General features: G+C 45.9%; 1 protein-coding gene across 1 annotated transcript in view; it reads right to left on the reverse strand.

The window, feature by feature from the left end:
• Positions 1-13,162, reverse strand: part of Prkx (protein kinase cAMP-dependent X-linked catalytic subunit) — a 27,246-nt gene extending 14,084 nt beyond the window's left edge. The window contains exons 1-2 of the mRNA XM_055607398.1: positions 12,779-13,162; positions 4,411-4,579 (exon numbers count right to left, since the gene is read on the reverse strand). Coding sequence (XP_055463373.1) covers positions 4,411-4,579; positions 12,779-12,947 — 338 coding nt within the window. The 5' untranslated portion in view covers positions 12,948-13,162. The remainder of the gene's footprint in view (positions 1-4,410; positions 4,580-12,778) is intronic.
• Between the last annotated feature and the right edge of the window lie 374 nt (positions 13,163-13,536).

A 13,536-nucleotide genomic window follows, 5' to 3' on the forward strand; every position in this document is an offset into this window, starting at 1 on the left:
ATCTATCTATCTATCTATCTATCTATCTATCTATCTATCTATCTATCCATCCTAAGTAACTCCCACTCAACTACTACAAGATTTTCATCCACAAACGTCATTGCTTCCCAGGGGCACACAGCAATGTCAACAGAGCATTCTCTGACTATAAGGCCCTAGGATGGGAGGCTCCTCCCAGCACCTGCAGTATGGCACCTAGAGTGCACACCACAAGCTTCTCAAGAGACTCACTCCACCCCAGATTTCACTGCTGCTTAAATCTCTGTGTGCATGTCCCTCTAACACAAAAGAATGAGTTTACAAGGTGAGGGATTATGGTCTCCATCAACAGTACAAGCTTTCTGTGTCAACTTGACAGTGCACCCTCATCCTGCCTAGGGAAAAGTGCCACCAATGGTGGGTGCAGTCCTGTGTCAATCAATTAGAACCCTCTAGTAGATATGTCTGCAGTCTGGTCTGATGTGGGAAATCAGTCAGTGAGACCCTTCCCAGGGGATTTTGGGTTGTGCCTATTGACAGTTGAAGCTCACTGAATATTTTCCCCCTGCCCTGGGAATAGTGCCACCCACAGTGGGCTGAGTTTAATACTGTCTCTTGGTAAAGCCATTTGCAAATAAGCCCAGATACCTGCAGCAACATAAGCTAAAATTTCCATTAGCTGTTTGAAGCCATTCCCACTATGCTGGACATCTCATGTCTCTTCAAGAAAAACAGACTATTCCATGTTCCTAGGCAACATGCACAAGTTGGATGGATGACCTCTCAAGAGTTCACATTTAAAGCACAGACTATAAGAATATAAGGATCTTTAACAGCATGTATATCAACTGTTGAAGTTCAATGACCCACTAAGTTGTGTTCCCACAGCTGGACAGATACACAGCATGCTCTGCCATGCTGTGAGTGCAGCATGCATGTCAAATTCAAGTCCCTACAGCACTAAGTCAACTCTGACTTAGTACTTAACTCACCTGTTGAATCCTGTGAATGCAAAATAAATAAAACAAAGCAAGAAAAGAAAAGATTCCTATAAGGAATGTGTAGTCACACAGGAGTAGGTGGAGTTGTCAAGCTTGACTTAGCTAAGCACTTAGGATTAATTCATGAGTTAAAAGTCTGCACACTCAGGAACTTCGGACAGTGTTGGGTAAAGACGGGTCTTTAAATCAAGAAATTGGGGTAGAGTGAAGTCTCTGGGATAAACCTAATGATACTGGATTCTCATAAGGAGAGAAGACTGGTACACAAAACACTCATAGAGGGATGAGCTTCAGTTGGTGCTGTGGCTGAGAGAAACCCATTTTGGCTAATATTTAAGTCTGTGGAATTTACAGACACCATGTTTCGAATTTAAAAACAGTATTTGTATTTTTATCTATCTATCTATCTATCTATCTATCTATCTATCTATCTATCTATCTATCTATCTATCTATTGTGTGTTTGTGTGTGTGTGTGAGAGACAGAGAGACAGTTCAGCACATTCTGAAGACAGCAGAGGGCATCAGATCTCCTGGAACTAGAATTACAGATGACAGTGTGCTGAGAGGTGAGTGCTGAGAACCAAACCCAGGTTTTCTGCAAGAAAAACAAATGCTCTTAACCACTGAGCCCTCTTTCCAGGCCCTGACTCTCTAATTTCTATACTACGCTAATGAATTTTGACTGTAGCTACCTCTATCATGTTCTGACAGCATAGAATATCTAGAATAGCATGGCTATTCTGTTGTGATGTTTCAATGACACCAGGCTGAGTAATTTACCCTCCCTGGGGCTCTCTGGGCGGATAGACAATGGCAGTTTCTAAGTCCCAGGCCAGCAGGAGACCTTGTTTCAAAGACTTAGTGTAAATTAAGAAAACAACAGATGTTCTCTGATCTCCACACACATATACACATATGGACATATGTATATGTGTGTATATATATATATTTCTAAAATGTATTAGAAATATATTTAGATATATATTTATATATCTATAATATATTAGAAATATATATGTATATATTTCTATATATATATATATATATATATATTTCTGAAATGCGAAAAGGGATTTAATATTGAAAAAAACCACCAGCTGAGTTTTATATGAAAATCATAAATGAATAATTAGCTTACTCTGTCACCTTGCTTAAAGGCTGCAACAAAAGGCCCAGGTCTTGGACTTTTATAGGATCATCAACATTTAAGAGACTAATGTTAGCATCATGGGTCCTGGTCAGGTCACACAAAAAGGAGTTGTTATACAAAAACATGGGTTGAGTTTGGAGGAATGGATTAGAGGTTAAGAGCACTTGTTGTTCTTGAGAATGGAAGTTTGAATCCCAGCACCTAGTTGGACAGTAAACAACCACCTGTAATTACAGTTCCAAGGAAATAAATATAGCACCCTCTTCTGGCCTCTATGGGTACTGTGCCCATGTGCACATCCACACACAAGACAAAACCTATGTAGCAGAGGGCTAATATCCAGACTGTATAAAGAACTCAAGAAAGTAAACAGCAACAAATCAAGTAATGCAATTAAATAAAATGGGGTACAGAGCTAAACAGAATTCTGGAAGAGGAATATAGAATAGCAGAGAAACACTTAAAGAAATGCCCAACTTCCTTAGTCATCAGGGAAATGCGATCTCAAAACGACCCTGAGATTTCACCTTACACCCATCAGAATAGCTAAAATCAAAACCTCAAGTTACAACACATGCTGGAGAGGATATGGAGAAAGGGGAACCCTCCTCCATTGCTGGTGGGAGTGTAAACTCATACAATCTGGTGCTTTCGCAGACAATTAGGAATAGTACTACCTTAAGATCCAGCTATACTACTACTAGGCATATATCCAAAAGATGCTCAAGTATACAACAAGGACATCTGCTCAACCGTGTTTGTAACAGCTTTATTCATAATAGTCAGAACCTGGAAACAACCCAGATGTCCCTCAACTGAGGAATAGATACAAAAATTGTGGTACATTTACACAACGGAATACTACTCAGCAATTAAAAACAAGGAATCATGAAATTTTCAGACAAATGGTAGGAACTAGAAAAGATCATCCTGAGTAAGGTATTCCAGAAGCAGAAAGACACACATGGGTATATGCTCACTTATAAGTGGATATTATTCATATAATATAGGATTAACATAATAAAATCTGTACACCTAAAGAAGCTAAGCAAGTAGGACCCTGGGTAAGATGCTCAATCCTCATTCAGAAAAGCAAACTGGACAGACATTGGAAGAGGGAAAAACAGGGAGCAGGACAGTAGTCTGTCACAGAGGGCCTCTGAAATACTACTCAGCAGGGTAATGAAGTAGATGCTGAGACTCACAGTCAAACTTTGGGCAGAGTGCAGGGAATCTTATAAAAGAATGGGAAGATAGAAAGACCTTGAGGGGCCTGGAGCTCTACAAGGAGAGCAACAAAACCAAAAAATCTGGGCACAGAGGTCTTTCTGAGACTGATACTCCAACCAAGCACCATTCATGGAGATATCCCTAAAACCCCTGCACAGATGTATCCCATGGTACCTCAGTCTCCAAACCTAGTAAGGGGAACAGGGGCTGTCACTGACTTAAATTCAGTGGCTGACTCTTTGATCTCTGTCCCCTGAAGCGTGGAGGGAGGCAGCCTTACCAGTCCACAGAAGAGGACAATGCAGCTAGTCCTGATGAGACCTTATAGGCTAGGGTTAGATGGAAGGGGAGGAGGACCTCCCATATCAGTGGACTGAGTGAGGATCATGGAGGAGAGGACGGAGGGAGGGAGGGCGGGATTGGGAGAGGACAAGGGACAGGACTACAGCTGGGATACAAAGTGAATAAATTATAATAAATAAAAAAAACAATTAAAAAGCACCTATGTAATATCTCCTCCCTCCCACCACTGAGCTACAAGCATTCTATCCACTGAGCTATAGACTACCCAAGCAAGCACTCTTCCCACTGAGTTAGTAGCTCTCTCGCACTAAGCCACAAGCTTTCTACCAGCTGAGCCCCAAGCTGTCTACCCACTGAGCCACAAGCACTCTTTCCACTGAGCCATAAGCACTCTTCCCACTGAGCTACAACCATTGTATGAGCTGCAAGCACTCTATTCAGTGAGCTACAAGCTGTCTCTCAGCTGAACTATGAGCACTCAATCAACTGAGCTATACAAGCGCTCTACCTACTGAGCTACAAACACTGTATTAGTTGAGTTCTAAGTATTCTAATACTGAACTACAAGCATTCCATCCACTGAGCTACAAGCCAGGACTGTAGTCACAGAGCTACAAACAGTATTAGCTGAGCTAAAAGCACTCTAGCCACTGAGCTACTGCTCCCACACTTCCCCCACAATGCACTCAGGAGGGAATAACCTTCCAGAGTTGGGACGGTGAAGAGGAAAGAGCCAGGGACTCACAGCTTAATGAGGAAGGGATGGTTGATTTCCTTCAGGACTGCTTTCTCATTCTGCACATGCTGTTCCTGTTTCAGGCGAATGACATCTGGGATGCTCATAATCTTCAAGGCATAGTACCGCCTACCTGTCTTCTCCTTCACCAGGTTCACACGACCAAAGGTCCCAGTGCCTGAGGAAGACAATGCAGGCAGTCAAGGATGAGAAAAATTAAACATACCTGAGGAATGGACACCATGTCACCCTGGGGCCTTAAAGCTGAATGTAGAGAATGACAGTTAGTTGAGCACTGAGGACTTTATGGATATACTTTCATACACAAATGTTAATCAAGGGGTTAGGAAGATGGCTCTGAGGGTAATGGGGAATGGACAGATGGACACTCACTCCAAAAAGTTGCCTGTGATGTTCACAAGTATGCTGTTGCATACAACCACACATACATATAGTAATAATAATGACTAAGACTTAAAAAAAATAATTGCCTGCTATGTGCAATGGAGATTTGATTTAAAAGAAAGCCATGGGAAGAGATCACATACTAGACTCAGTGATTCCTGGTAGGGTACTAGCTCTTTCTATTTGCCCCGTCCCCTCCTCTTCCTCTAGTTCCTCCTGGACTTTCTGCTTCTTCTCTTCTTGAATCTCTCTGCTCCTCCTGTCTTTTCTTCCTACATCAAGCTCAAATGCCTCTGCTCTTTCATCTCCTCACTTTCTCCTCTTCCCTTTTTTCCATCCTACTTCTTCATCTTCCTCCATACTCATCTCTATGTATGGCTCTTGGTTCCTTTTCTTTCCCAGCTTCATACCCATCTCTTCCTCCTCTTTTTACTGTCCTTTCCATTTCAATCTATATGCTAACTCATCTTTCTGTCAACCCCCATCAATCCCCCTGCTCATCTATCCACCGAACCCCCGTCCACCCATCCACACACCTACCCTCCCCATCCTGGCTTTTAAACACAGCTGCTTTCTGCTTTGTGACAATTAAATGTACAATATTCTTCCTTATGATATAGGAAAGCTATATACTCGGAAAAAGCAAACCTCATACAATTTCATTCTTCTCCCACCATTACAAACATGCAGGATGCTCTCTCTCCCACCCCCCAGCAAGCTAGAGCCAGGCACTGGATCAAAAAGGACACATCCACAGCTAGACATCAGGCTGAGCAGCCCAATGACCACAAAAACCACATTCAGTACTTTAGTTGTGTAAAAGGGACAACAGTCATGCTCTATCACACCCAGCTTCAAAAACATTTTTTTTTTTTTTACTTCTGCCATTTTAGCCTACAATGAATTAACTTGGATATAAGGGACTGGAAAGAGGAGACTTAAGAGAGTGAAGGAAGGTATTTTCTTCCTGTGAGTGAGGCTCTATATTTAATGCCCAGCACTTCAAAATAAAACAAAATGAAAATGTGAGTGAATACAAAGATTATTTGGCTTTGTTATTTAGAAAAGGGATGTCAATGAACCAGGAGACACCTGCCACAGAACACACATGACTGGAAGAGGCAGTGTCACAAATGGCCCTGAGTGGAAGCCAGGGATGGCCTACAGTAGATCAGATGGTAGAAAGTATGGGTGGGAGTGTTTATAGACATTTCAAAGAAGAATGAGGTAATCAAGCCGAAAATGCTTAGAATAACTTCACTCTCCTCCAGACTACCCCTGAATGTGTGGTTTATGGAGGTGGGAAATCCTACTATGAATGTGGGGGTCACCATCCCTTTGCTGGGGTCTTGGACTAACTAAAAAGGAGAAAGTGTGCTGAGCCCTGTGTGCTCCCTCTCTTTGCTCCTGACTGTGTGTCAACTGCAGCACATTACTGCCTCCATGATGGATCAGCAGCAATCTGAGCCAGAATAATCCCCTCTTCCTTTAAATTCCTGTTATCAGGCATTTTATCACAGTAAAAGGAAAAAAGAAGTGCCATGATACCAGAACCCTTGCCTTTGCTTCTGGTTGGTGGATTGCACATCACTTTTGTGCTCAACGTACACCACATGAGCAGAGCCTGTGACAGCTGTACTGTGATACGAAGTCCGCAGGATGGCTTCTGCCATCAGATGGCTACTGACTTGTTTCCTTCACACTTGTGTCTGCGGCTTATGGGTGCCGAGGCAGCTGGTGGTTTTGATTACACAGAGCAGAAGAGCTGTGGAGCCAAAGCACAGGAGAGAGAAACCTAACACCGTGGAAAAGCACAGTGCAGCAGAGCACCAACTGCCAGAAGCTGTCTGAACAAAGCCAACCAGAAAGTACCAGAACTCCCAGGGCAAGGTGCAATTTACTGCTCAGTGGAAGAAACTTAGCTTAATGGGGTTGTGTCATTGAAGCGGACCCTGGGAGCCCAGTCTTCTCTTCCCTTTCTGTGCTTCCTGGCTAATATGTAGCGAGGAGCTCTGCTCTACCACAAGCTCCCATGATGCTCTGCATCACCACAGGTCCAAAGCCACAGATCCATGGAGAGACGCCTCTGATGCCAGGAACCAACACAAATCACTCTTCTTTATAATTTATAATGTCAGGGATTTTGTCACAGCAGTAGAAAGCTGGCTAATACACATTCCACACCAATTTTCAAAGTCTGTAGAATGACCTGTGCTGTCACTGGGCCCAAACATAAGTTGTCTGTCCCTACCTTACCTCCATTCCCAAACCCTCAGTTGTAAGCCACCAACGCACCCACAGTCACTCAAATGCAAGTTATATCTACCTTTTCCAGGATGTCCCAGCATACCTATTTGATGCAAAATTACTCCATCTTTGATGCTTAAACCCTAGCCATTCACACAAGTCATTCCAGCACAGTTCTTTGATCTGTAAAGCTACCCCTAAGTCACAGGTCATCAAGGTAACAAACAATGCCACCCAAATTAATTGTAAATGATTTTATAGCACTCACAGATTCTGAGGTTGCCTTCCATGGCACATGGCTGAGTGGCCTTACTAATTAAAAAGAAACAAAACAAATGGCTATTTCACACAGGCTCTACAAATGATAGTCAAGTACCCCATCCATGGATACCTGGAACCTTTCAGAAGTAATGCATGTCTGGCATGGTAAGGGGGGAATATAAAGTTTTACATGAGCAGCAAGGCTCCTAGGACAGCTCAGAAAGATGCTACATAGAAGTGACCCAGATGTCCAGAACTGTGTTTCAAGAGCCAATGGGGCACAAGCAGGGACAGTCCCCGCAGGTGGTTTAGTGAGATGCAGGTTCTTTCCTTTTCTCCATCATATTGGAAAATGGTGATTTTTGCCTGAGGTTAATACAGCATTGATATAGAAACAGGAGGGATGAGCTGGGGGTGTAACTCAGTGCTGGAGCTCATGCCTGGTACAAATAAGTCCCTTGGGTGCATTCCCAGCACTTCACACAACAACCAGAGCAATAATAATAATAGCAGTGATAACAATACTACCAATAGTTCTTTCTTGGTCTGGGTGTGTAGCTCAGTGGAGTACTTGCTTCGCATGCACGAGGCCCTGGGTTCCATTCCACCTCCTCTCCCAAATTTCCCCACATTCCATCCTTGACCTCACAAAGAAAAATATAAACAGAAGAGTGGAATAGAAGCACAAGCCAGAATAATCCTGAAGGAGCAAAGTATCAAATGTGCCAATGTGTCATTAGCACAGATGGCCTCCTTCAAGAAAGCGCCAATCGACTAAGTCACGAGCACTATATCCACAGAGCTCCAAGCACTGTATCAAGTGAGTTACACCCTCAACTCCAGGGAGAAATCTTTTTAAAATAAAGGAAGTGTGATAGCATGGCATTATTTCAGATAGGAAATAAAACTAAAAGTAAAGTATTTAGTATAGTATGCGTGAAGTCCTGGGCACAATCCCCAATTTTGCATAAACTGGGTGAGGTAGGCTTTAATCCTAGTACTCCCTAAGTAGAGGCAGGAGGATTAACAGTCATTTGAAAGCAGCCTGGAGTACATAGTGAGTTCCAGCAAAGTCTGAACTAGAGAGGAAGACTCCCCCCAAAAAGGGACTGGAGATAGGAGACTTAAGAGAGTGAAGGAAGTTATTTTCTTCGTGTGAGGCTCTATATTCAATGCCCAGCACTTCAAAAATAAAATAAAATAAAAATGTGAGTGAATACAAAGTTTAAAGATAGATACATGAGTCCTCAAGAGAATGAAGTTTCTGTCCTCAGTGTGTGGTTACATTCAGTCTAGAGCACCCAGGCTTTAGGGGAGATTGCAACAAGAAGCATTGGCCTGCATGACTAACACTGGCTGCAACTTCCTGCTCTCCTTTTGGGTGATGTCCCCAATCTGGCTCCTCCTCTGGAGGAGAATCATCCTGAAACTCACTCTAAGACCACCACCAAAGTGACTCAGAAAAAGTGCCTCAGAGAGGGGAGAATAGCATATCACCCTTGGTTATTTAGGAATAGGATAGCAGGGGTTGAACATGAGATGGACAGGTACACAACCAGGGGCTGAGGAGAACAGAACAAACACACAGCCAGGGGTTGAGGAGGAAAACAGGATACACAGCCAAGCCTGAGGAGGGTGAGATAAACACTTTATGTCCTAAGAGAGCATTCAGGAGAAAACAGTTAGGAGAAGAGAAGAAACCTGAAAGAATAAATCAAGGCAGTGAGCAATTCAAGATAGTTTCCTTGGGTGGGATTCTAGATGGTGCACATAGGTTTAGTTAAGACGGTGCAGGATGGGTGGCACTCAAGATGGCACAGATTGGGTGCTATTCAAGATGGCACACATAGGTTCAAGGCAAACTGGCAGGCACAGGTTAGGTGGGATTTAAGATGGCACAGGGTGGGTGGGGTTCAAGATGACACACACAGGTTTAAGGTAGAATGGTGCAGGTTGGGTGGGATTCAAGAGGGTGCAGGATGGGTGGGGGTTCAAGATGGCCCAGGTAGGTTCAGTCAGGACATCACAGAATGGGAGAGATCCAAGATAGCATGGAGTGGGTAGGCTCGCCTGTTATCCTCCTTCCTAGGGTGGGAATGTGAGGTGTAGGAGCCATCAGTCCTCCATTCCCCATCCCCTACAGGCATCACGGAGGACCCTCCCCACCCCTTCCAGCTCCTGGGAGCTCCAGGCTTCCCATAGTCATATCCCTCCAACCCACAATCCTTCCATCAGGGCAAATGCTTGATTTGATTGACAGTAAAGACCCATCTCATAAACCACAAGGAATTAGGAGGTGGTACTCAGGGAGGTGATGATGTGGTGTGGGGTACTGTGCACAGGATTCCACCTTTAGGGACTCTGCAAAGAGAATAGCCTGGTGCACCGTGGGTGAACATAGTCTCTCCTGTGTACAATGAGACTGCTCTAGAAAGAAGCAGAGGCTTGTCACTGTACAAAGTGGGTAAATGTGTACTTGCATATTCATGAATGTTATGCAAATTTCACATCCTATTCCATTAGTGCTGACTAGGCTGTGTGGTAGTGAGAAGTGGGCCTTGTTGAGGTGATGATGTCATGGGGACAGGAGCATGATGCAGCTGCTCTCATTGCATCAGTAGACATGAATGCTGGTGACTGGCAGTATTGACTGATTAGTGATTGATTTTTTTTTCCCTTTAAGGCACTCTGGGTCCCCACTCATGCACAGTCAACACCCTTCAAAGATCCTGACTGCAAGTGTCCCCTAAATGGTTTTTGATTTGGATTAATGTCACTATGGACTATCAGATGGTGACAAAGTCTCTCAGAGCCCCAAGACCCCCTCCCCTGCAGGAGGCTCAGCAATTACTTTCTAGTGTGTAAAGCACTAGCTTGTAGTGATCTGTCAGAGCATCTGATGGCTACTCACATGACCCTCCATCTTCTAAGGAGGAGGCCCCCTTCCAGAGGGACTTTAGATCTCCTACCCATGCAGGACCAAGGATTTAGCACCAGCTTTCCATAAGGCAGCAGGCCATGGAGGCACTGTCGCAGTAAACTGCGACACAGGACACAAGAGATCACAGCTATGTCCAGGGAAACAAGAATACAGGAGAAGGCCCACAGGAAAGAGGGGTCCTGATCATAAATTTCGATCTGAGATCTATTATGCTCTACTGAGATCTACTCTACTCTCTGAGTTAGAAGCACTCTACCCACTTAGCTATAAATACTCTACCCGCTGAAGGCAAGCACTGTACCAACTGAATCACAAGCACTCTATCCAGCGAGCTCTCTGTCCACTGAGTCACACGCACTGTACCCAGAGAATCACAAGTAGTTTTCCCATCAAGTTGTAAGCACGATTCCAACAAAACTGTAAGCATTGTACCCACTGAATCACATCCCTAGCCTGGAATGTTCACTACTTGAATCTCCTAATGAATGGAGAAATAAGCTTCAGGTCGGGGCAATAGCATCAATCCTTATTTTCGGGAGAATGCAGAGTTGGGTGTGTGCTGGGGACTGACTGGGAATGCAGAGATTGTCTGCATGAGGGTGTGAGGGTGTGTGTGGTTCTACCTGGATTTATTTGGGTGGTATGTACTTGTAGGCACCAGCAGTTCCAGGCCAGCCTGATCTACACAACAACTACCAGGACAGCCAGGGATACAAACGGAGGCCCTGTCTCAAATACCCCCCAAACTCCATATTTGTCATAGGTATGGTCTAAATTGACATGAGGACTCAGTGAAAAGAGTACTTGTAACTCAGTTCCGTGTGTATTAAAAAAAATAATAAAAGATGAATGGGGGAGAAGAGAGGCTAATGTGTTCACCCAAATACTTCTAGAGTTCAGGGGAAAAAGGCATAGTAAGAAAAGGTGAAGAGGATGAAGGATTCAGGCCATGACAAGTCCCAGGGAGGCTCCCAAGAAGCCCCATGGGGTCCACGCTGGTGACACAGTGGGCCAATATGAGGGCTTAGTAGGTGAACAACAAGCTTGCTACCAAATCCCAGGACTTGAGTTCAATACCTCGGACCCAAGTGGTGTAGAACAAAATAACACACTCCTGAAAGTTGATTCTTTACACTTGTGCTGCCCCCATCCCCGTTAGCGCCACAAATAAGTGAATTTAAAAATTAGCAAAAGAGCTAGGTGTGGTGGCACAGGCATTTAATCCTAACACTTGAGAGGAAGAGGCAGGAGTTAAGAGGCCAGCCTAGTATACATAGTGAGATTTAAGACAGCCAGAGCTATGAAGAACCATTATTTTCAAAAAAGAAAGAAAACGAAGGAAACAAGGAAATAAGAAAGGAAGGGAGTAAGGGAAGGAGGGGGAGTTCCAGCACTTGGAAAGCTAAGACAGGAGTCTGCAGCTGGCTTGGCCTTAGTGACTTTCAGGTCAGTCAATTTCCCAAAAACAAGGGCGGGGGCTAGGTTCCCAGTACCTTATAACCAATCTGTCCTGGAGTAGGATTGCAGTCCCAGGACTCAGGAAAGAATGGCAGGAAATTTGCAACTTAAGGTCATCCTGGGCTCTAAAGTGACTTAAAGGCCAGCCTGGGATACAACATCATAAATAAACAAACAAACAAACAAATAAATAAATAAATAAATAAATAAACGAATGAATAAATGCATCCAAGCATCTCTGTTTCCCTCAAACGTCAATCCAAAGCCTGGACGTGGAAGAGTGTCAGTCCAAGCGGAAACTGGGATTGTACTCTGGTTGCAAGCCCCTTTACCCACCGAGCCATCTCACTGGCCTGGCTGAGAAAGTGTTAATTCTCCCTCAGCCCTGGCCCTGAACCCTGGCTTGACTTCCTCACTTCCAACACCGGGTGCCAGAGAAGGCTCTGGAATCTCTGACCCCAGCTAAGCGGAGTATGCCAGTTCCTCCTGGACCCCTGTCCATCTTCCAAACACTTTCCTAAAAGTTCACACCCACACCTGAGGCAACTGTCCTAGCGGCCGAGGTCCCAGAGAAGCCTGGGACTCCTGTGCATCAGACTTGAGAAGCAGACGCTCATGATCCTAGGCTCCTCGCAGCACCCGGGCCATTTGAGGATTCACTGGTTTCTCCAAAAACCTGCCTGGTCACAGGGGCACGAAGTTTGGAGCCACTAAAGAAAAACCGAGACCGGGGCTCACAGGGGATGGAAAAACGTCTGCGTACCTATCCCCTGAACCCCGCCAGGGGTCCACAGTGGGGAGGATGGATCCGAACCTGAGAAATCTGGGCCCAAGCAGGTGCGCAAGCGCTAGGAAAGCTGGGCGTGGGGCCCTAGGGTGACTGGCACCCCAGCAGGGAGCCACTGAGTCCCAAAGATGAAGTCACCCTCCTGAAAGCTCTGTGATGTGGGGCTGCCCGGTTTCTGGAAGCCGAATACTGAGTGTGAGTGTGTGGGAAATAAAAGCCCGAGGGTCGCAGGGGACCCTGGCCCTGGGCTGCGTCCTCACGAACAAGTTCTCACTCACCCACGGTGGCTACAGTGTCCCAATCTTGTAGCGCAGGCCCCACTTTCTGCGGGGACGAAGTCCTGGACCGGTGGTCCGCGGCGGGCGCTGAGTCATTGGGGCTGCCGGGGTCTTCGTCTCTGTCCTCTGGATCCTTTTTGATGGCAGTGGCCCCGGCGGGCGGCTCCATGGGGTGGGGGACGCACCGTGTGACAGGGGCGCAACAGCAGCCTCGGCATCAGCAGAGGGCTCGCACGCGCTTCTGGGCGCCCACGGCCTCGAGGACAATGGAAGAGCACGCAGCCAAGCTGAGAGCGGCGGGAGGGGCTCTTGGAAGAAGACAGGGGGCTCCACGGACGCGCGTGAGGTCCACAGGACCGGAGCCAACCCCAACGCTCTTCATCCCCGGCGGAAGCAGGCTGGGCGGGGACTGGTCTACGCCGGCTAGGGGGTGGTGTCAGGACGACGTGATGGAGGAGGCGCCTTTGGGGTGTCCAGACGCGCGATAGGGGAGGTGCCTTCACTTCGCTCCGCCCTCTTGCCCACCCTGACCAAGGAGGAGCCAGTCCGCGGCCCCACCCTGCCTGTTACTCACCTGCGAGGCCTACGGGGTGTCCCTGCAACAAAGTAAAAGCAATTTGCAGGGCTGCTTAGAGGATGTGGGGATTTTATCCCCCACGCCCTCATCCATGTTCCACCTCCTTGGCAGGAAGCCATAAGGAAGAGGCGCAGGAATTTCCGCCTGTCGCCCCCGTAGATGTTCCCAGTAGAGCCGGAGC

Source organism: Psammomys obesus, unplaced genomic scaffold, assembly GCF_907164565.1.
Source record: "Psammomys obesus unplaced genomic scaffold, mPsaObe1.curated_primary_1811, whole genome shotgun sequence".
In the NCBI taxonomy this organism is placed as follows: domain Eukaryota; kingdom Metazoa; phylum Chordata; class Mammalia; order Rodentia; family Muridae; genus Psammomys; species Psammomys obesus.